Source organism: Mesitornis unicolor, unplaced genomic scaffold (genome assembly GCF_000695765.1).
Source record: "Mesitornis unicolor isolate BGI_N332 unplaced genomic scaffold, ASM69576v1 scaffold28359, whole genome shotgun sequence".
Lineage (NCBI taxonomy): Eukaryota > Metazoa > Chordata > Aves > Mesitornithiformes > Mesitornithidae > Mesitornis > Mesitornis unicolor.
In genome coordinates, this window is record NW_010208467.1 from 124,448 (window position 1) to 131,298 (window position 6,851).

Genomic DNA, 6,851 nt, shown 5'->3' on the forward strand with positions numbered 1-6,851 from the left:
TGACAGTTCGCTCCCTGGCACTCCTCTCACCCTCCTACCACTTCTCATCCCTGCATCATGCTTTCCCCCCACCCTGATGTCCTCTGCTGGGCTGGAGCGGTTAGCGTGTCTCTGCTGTGCCCCTCACCAGGAGCAGCCCTGCTAATGAGGGCCCATTGCACACCCTTCCCCACCCCTCGCCCTTTCCCAGGGGCATGGATGAGCAGCAGGGAAGCATTATCTGAGCATCATTTTGTGCGGATCCTTCCTTGGATGCCCACAGCCGATGCTGGTTCATTTCCTCCTTTCACCTGGCCTCCCTGTGAGGGTGAGAGGGGAAGAGAAAAGGCCTTTCAAAGCCCACACCTGGCACTCATGAATATTTCATAATTTTGGCCTTTCTTTCCCTTGAAGAGCAAAACGTTTTCATATTTGATGCCCTGGGAGCCTGTTTGGTTGTTGAATGTTGCTTCATCACTGCTCGCCCTCCCTGCTTTTCCTCCAAACTGCCCAGCCCTTCTTCCTTTCTCTTCTCAGGGAACGTCTCCTTTTTTTCAAAGACTGCTTCAGAAAAGGTCATTGTCCCTTTCATATTTCCTCCTCACTGTGAGCCAGCATGGCTTCTGCTCTGCCAATGGAAAAGGACAAACAGGGATGCAGGGAAAGGCAGCAGTGGGGAGGGAGGCCAGGAGATGTGTGCACATACGCTGTGGAGCAGTGCAGAGACAGAGAGGAGCTGTAGGAACAGTGAGAGGAAAGCAAAGGGGCAGAGGAGTGAGGAGAGATGGCAGAAGGTAGGAAGGAGGCAGCAGCAGGACTTTGCCAAAGAACCAGCTTTCTAGCGCCTTCCAGAAGTTGTCATGCAAAATGCACTGGTGTTGCTGTAGATGGGGGTTTGTCTGGTGAAGGCTCAGAAGGGGATGAGGAGGGTGCAAGGGTTTCCCCACAAAGTGCCCATAGGGGCTGGCACAGGTGCAGGAAGGACACTGCCAAAATGCCACAGCAGAAGGTGGAGCTCAGGGACTCCAGCATAAGTATTGCAGGCAGCACAGTGCAGGCAGCAGGGGAGGCCAACAACAGAGAGAATAAAGGTACTGAGCTTGTATTTACACTGTGCCTTTCATCCATGTGGAAGTAGTAGTTGAAGTACCTCTGCTAACTGAGTGAACACAGAAGATGAGGTCCGTTTTGTTTCCTGAAGGAAAACTGAGGCCTCTGGGGAAAAATGTGTTCCCAAAGCAATTGGTTTGCAGTTTAGGGCAGGAAGCAAAAGAGGCTTTGCACAAAGTGAAGTGATGGATTTGTTTTAGAGGTGGGTGGCCCATAGGAGAATTGCAATTGATGTTCACAATTGATGTGTGTAGCTTCAGCATTCTTGCTTTTGGAAGAGCCAATCTCATATCCAGATTCAGCATCAATGGACAGATAAGGATGACCCTGTTCAACTGGCAGATTTTTAAAAAATAAAAATTGGGTTTAATTTGCACTTAAAAATGGAACCCACTGATGCTGAAATACTTTGTGGTGTCCAAGCACTTTGGCTTTAAGTCCAAGTGCTGGAGCCACCTGCTGGTTCTTGGGTTATGGGCCCAGGTACCCTAGAGGCCCTAGCATGAGGGCAATAGCTATGATCCTGGAGCTGTGGATAGCACCATCCTGTACCATCAGCAGCCCCTCTGAGAGTCAGGATGGAGAATGTATGGGCAGGCAGGATGCTTCCAAGGAAAAAGCAGGCAGGTTTTGCAAGTCACTTATCTTCTCTTGGAACATGGACAAAATAAATTTTTGCAAAACCTGACTCAACAAGTGTGTCATCTGTAAAATTTTGGTGGGGATGTCTGTTCTGCGTTTCAGTGTAAGGGTAGTCTCATTCTTCCCATTACCTCTGCTTTGAGGTGGAGCTAGCATCCATTGGTCTGAAAAACATCACCCCCTCTTGCAACGTTGCTGGCACAGCTTCCTGTGTCACTTGGCTCTCCCTAATGTACTGACCAGGACAGTTTATGGGAACTACCGAGCTTGTGCTGCGAAGCAGCGTTAATGCTGGGAACACGCTGCACTGCAGTGAGGGTGTGTGGCCTTAAAGCCAAAGCGTCGTGCCGAGCGCTGCTCCAGGGACCAGCAGATCACAGCGACAGGCAGCAGGGCACCACAGCTCTGCTGCTGGGCTTTGTGTGGTGACAGATCACAAAGCTATCAGTGACTCATGGAGTGTCCACGATCCCCTGCACTGCTGAGTTACTGATGGACTGCCTAGAAACTGCCTTAGCTGGTGACCAGTGATACAGCCTGGCCTTAGAGCTAATGACATCATTCCTCATCCTTCATAATCCCATGTAGCCATCCTTAAGCATCTTCTTCCTACGCATCACCCACCTGCAAATACCACTGCTGTCTGTCCTCCATCCCCATCCATCCCCAAAATATTGTCTCCTGAGATAAACCAGTCCAATGCCCCAAACCAGGCACCTTTCTCCCTCTCTCTTCACTGTGCGTGCACCCCATCTCTGCATCCCCCTCGCTTCCCTCCCCACTCTGCGGTGTGAGCAGCCCTGGGAATAGAGATAGGGAGTAATGCACTGCATCATGTGGCTAATTATTTGATTCTGGGCACACAAGGGGGATTAACTTGTGCCTCAAAGGGCTGTCAGAGAATCCTAATCTCATCTTCCCCTCCTCTTTCCCCTTCCACTGCCATCTGAAGTAATGAACTGGTTATAAATACCTAATTAGCTAATTATTTGCTGGCCTACATGGAACATCTTCAGTGAAGGAACTCCCTGAGCTTCTGGGGGAGGGACCTCCATGGAGGCAAGGAGACACGACCGCATGAAGTGTGCGTGGGGGTAAAGGCAGTACAGTGGTGCTCAAAAGGATTTCTAGACTTTCGCCATCCCGGGAGAGCAGAGGAAAAGTCATTAGCTCCATGGAGAAACAAGCCTATCTTTACCCCTAATTGTGGCTGTTTGAGCTGAAGAGCCAGGGAGAAATAAAACCACAGAAAGAATTCATTAAGTAATTAGAGTAGGGGGGGGAAAAAAGGACCAGAGATGCTGTGCCAACAGCATTTTGGGCTGTACCCGCTACCTGTATGCTCCAGCCCTGTTGGGGATGGAGTACTATGCGGGAGAGGAGAGTGTGGTCTCCATAACTGTCCCCTGATGAGACTGTCACCAAGACCAATTTATGCCAGTTGCTCTTGTGTGCTGGAGAGATTCCTCCTGCTGGGCAGGCTGGCCTTGGGCCATCAACAGTTCTCATGGGTTGGAGCATGCAGTCATCAAACCAGGGTGACTTCCTGTCCGAGCAGTCTGAGGATGGGGCCATTAAGCTGCTGTGCACCTTTGGGGCAGAGCTTTCACTCCATTGCCTTTCTGCAGGGAAGGGGGAGGGAGGGATGTCAGTCAGATAGCTGGTGGTACCAGAAGTCTCATTCTCTTTTCTTGCTGCTGCAGATGGAGGCCTAGGGTTAAAAGACCACAGCCTCACAGCAGCTCTGCTGGCTGCCTGTCAGTAGAGGTTAGGACAAGAAAGGGCAATGATCATAAATCTAGCCTGGTTTAGGCAGTAATTAATTTCTGACACTCTGCTTTTATCTTGTGTCTTTTTTTTAATGCCTCCTAAATTTTCCTTTGTTTTCCCTCTTCTTTCCCTTCCTTTTCTCCCTTTCTCTTTCTCTGTTCCTCCATCCCTGCTCCTTCCGGTTCTCTTCTCCCCTTGCAGGCATGCGCATCCTTGTGAACTTGCTCCTGGACACCTTGCCCATGCTGGGGAACGTCCTTCTTCTCTGCTTCTTTGTCTTCTTCATCTTCGGCATCATCGGGGTGCAGCTGTGGGCTGGGCTGCTCCGCAACCGCTGCTTCATGGAGGAAAACTTCACAGTGTGAGTGCCTGGGAGATGATGTCCCTTTCCTTTCTTCCAGGGGCATTTCTTTTCCCCCTTTCCTGCTCTCTTGTCTTCTGCTGCCTGGCTCTCTGTGTGTCACTCACTCCAAATGGCTGTAGTGTGATACCACTGGCCACATCTTGCAGTGATTGGAAAGGAAGGGAAGGCAAAGGCAGCCCATATGCCTGGGCTTATTTGGATTTGGCCAAGGCACAGGTTAGCATAGCTGCTTCTTCCAGCCATGCCCAGGGATTCAAGATGCTGCTCCTACTCCCAGAAATAGTTGAAGTTCTTAAACAGCACCCATGCCATCTTTTCCTGGACTTGCTTCCTCTTAAAAACAAGAACAAGAGGAGTCTTATGGAAAGCCATAGTGCTGCCTGATGCTTCCAGGAACATCTTTGGTACCTCCAAGATGGAGCTGAGGTCACTGTTTGGACAGTGGTGCTGTATCTCCAGAGGCTTTGGAGTGACACAGGAAAATTATTGGAAAACTTCAGGAGTAGAATCGCACATGGGAGGTGCCACAGGGACGGGACAGAGAGGTGCTGGGAGAGGTGTCCTGCAGCTGGATTAGCAGAAGTGAGGGCCTCTGAAAGTGAAGAATGGCTTCTTGAATGGGACAAAAAAACCCCATGGGGAAACATGGCCACAGTTCTGGCAAGAGCCTGCGGCCACACAGGGGTCAATTACAGGTATCTGAGGTTTATTCTGGGATGGTCAAGGGGGGAGCCTGCAGAGAATGGCTCTTCTCCTTCCCAGAAGAAATGAGGTGGAAAAGCTCCTACCTGTGGGGAATTCTTCAATTACCCTCCTGTAGAGCAGAGCACCAGTTGTGGAGCACAGCTCCTCCTGTTGACTTTCTGGCTTTAGCAGATCTCAGGGTTTAAAATGTCTTCTTAAAACCGTTCACTAATCCCAGGTGTCCTATCAGTTTAGATGGCTTAACAAACCCTAAAGCCATAGGTCAGTTTAGACTGATTAAACAATTCTGAAGCTTTAGATCATCTCAAATTGGAAAAAAAAAAGTGTGAAAATACAATCTGCAGAACAGTGGTGGGGTTGGAGAGTAGGAGCTGCTTAAAGCAGCCATTTCCTGTGTTTATATATTCCTTGGGGAAAAATGAATGTTTAGGATGATTGTCCCTTATGTAAATCAGGGGTAGTGCTACTTTAATGAGTGCAATTACATCCATGCAGAGTTGATGTAACTGAAAAGTGAATTGGGGCCGCAACCCTCGAAGTGACAGATCCTAGAAAATCTTTGGCTGACCATTGCTAGAGAAATGAAGTCTGCAGGTGTCCAGTTCACCAGTGATGTGGATGTGCTTCGACAGATCTTTGTGGTTTGGTCACACTCAGTGTAGAATCAGAGACTTTCTCTTTTTTCTTTTTTTTTTTTTTTGTCAACACCAGTCCTCTTCCAATGATGCTTAGTGGAAAAACTCCGCACTCATGCAATGTGAAAGTTGTGCATTGTAGCACTGCAAGGAATGCACCAGATAAAGTTTAATGGAAAATTTTAAATCTCCACCTTTCGCTCTCCTGATCATTAGCTCGTCTCCAGCTAGGCAAGCATTTAAATTATTCATGCATTTGGAAGGTGCTTGCATTATTTGGAGAAAAGCACGTGAACTTGTCATGAAACATTGCACCCATAATGCCAACTGTCAAGGAGGAGTCAAAGTTAAGGTTAAGTCAATTTTAACTTTGCCTTTTCTGATTTTAAAGCTTAGCTCTGCAACCTTAATTATGCATGAACTGGTTTTTTTTGGGTTTTTTTAGAAGTACAGGTGGTTCACTGCCAAATGTTATAAAACATGTCCATCAGTGGTTACATACATGAGCACATCACAGTAAAGCCTGATGAACTTCCTTAATATCACTGCATCTGATTTAGCTTTGATGCTAATGGAGAAGTGATCAGAATGCAAATCTCTGCATTCCAGTTTTTCTTCATCTCCATGCAAGCAGACTGTGTAATTTGGTTCGGGGTGATCTGATGGCAGGCAAAGCTCTGAAAACTGGGGTCTTCACCCTGGAAATTTCCCATTTTCCAGGACCCCTGTCTTCCCTTCTCCTGAGGCAGTAAACCTGGAAATCCCTTACCCAGTGCAGTCACTATGTCAGAATGGGACCTCCCAGCTCCACCAGTGTCGCTGATAGGAAACACTCTGTTACAGGAAATTTATGACTGTGTTTTTTTATCTTTGCAGACAAGGTGACATTGTCCTGCCCCCTTATTACCAACCCGAGGAAGATGATGAGATGCCCTTTATCTGCTCACTGTCAGGAGATAATGGAATTATGGGCTGCCACGAGATACCCCCACTGAAGGAACGGGGCCATGAATGTTGTTTGGACAAGGACGATTATTACTACTACAACTCAGTCCGGCAAGAGTTCAACATCAGCGGCATGTGTGTCAACTGGAACCAATACTACAACGTGTGCCGTACGGGCAATGCCAACCCACACAAAGGTGCCATCAACTTTGACAACATCGGCTATGCCTGGATTGTGATATTTCAGGTAAGATGAGCTAGTTTTCTAACAAGGCTTAAGCTATTTTTATTTTTTTCAACTCAATCTTTCTATGCTCCTGTGATGGTTTCTGCAGGGTGTGATAAAGCCACAGAGAGAAAAGGGTCTTGTAACTACTCTGGCAAGAGAGACCAAGCTCACCATGAATGGTGTACCTAAAAATGGGGATGGTCATAGAACTGTTCCAGGTCGTTGCTGAAATGAGCTACATTCTTCAGGCTGACTTGTACCAGTTTTCCCTTCAAGCTAGATCACTATAGCAAAGGAGTCTATTTATTTATTTTTAATTCGCAGCACACATTGCAGATGGGAGCTAAAATCCATCCCTTTTTTCTTTTCCACCGGCTGTACGCGATGTCCAGTCCAAGGGGCACAGAAACCTGCCGCGGGTTTTCCCCTGCTGCGATCCAGGGAAATGAACTATTTTAATGAAATATTCCTG

The 6,851-nt window shown here is 47.8% G+C and overlaps 1 protein-coding gene across 1 annotated transcript in view; it reads left to right on the plus strand.

The window, feature by feature from the left end:
- LOC104546988 (voltage-dependent T-type calcium channel subunit alpha-1I-like) overlaps positions 1-6,851 on the plus strand; it is a gene marked incomplete at its 3' end in the record, with an annotated part of 108,722 nt that overhangs the window by 101,542 nt on the left and 329 nt on the right. Inside the window, exons 6-9 of the mRNA XM_010192523.1 lie at positions 3,703-3,860; positions 4,788-4,804; positions 6,094-6,218; positions 6,258-6,397. Of these exons, the coding sequence (XP_010190825.1) occupies positions 3,703-3,860; positions 4,788-4,804; positions 6,094-6,218; positions 6,258-6,397 (440 nt within the window). The remainder of the gene's footprint in view (positions 1-3,702; positions 3,861-4,787; positions 4,805-6,093; positions 6,219-6,257; positions 6,398-6,851) is intronic.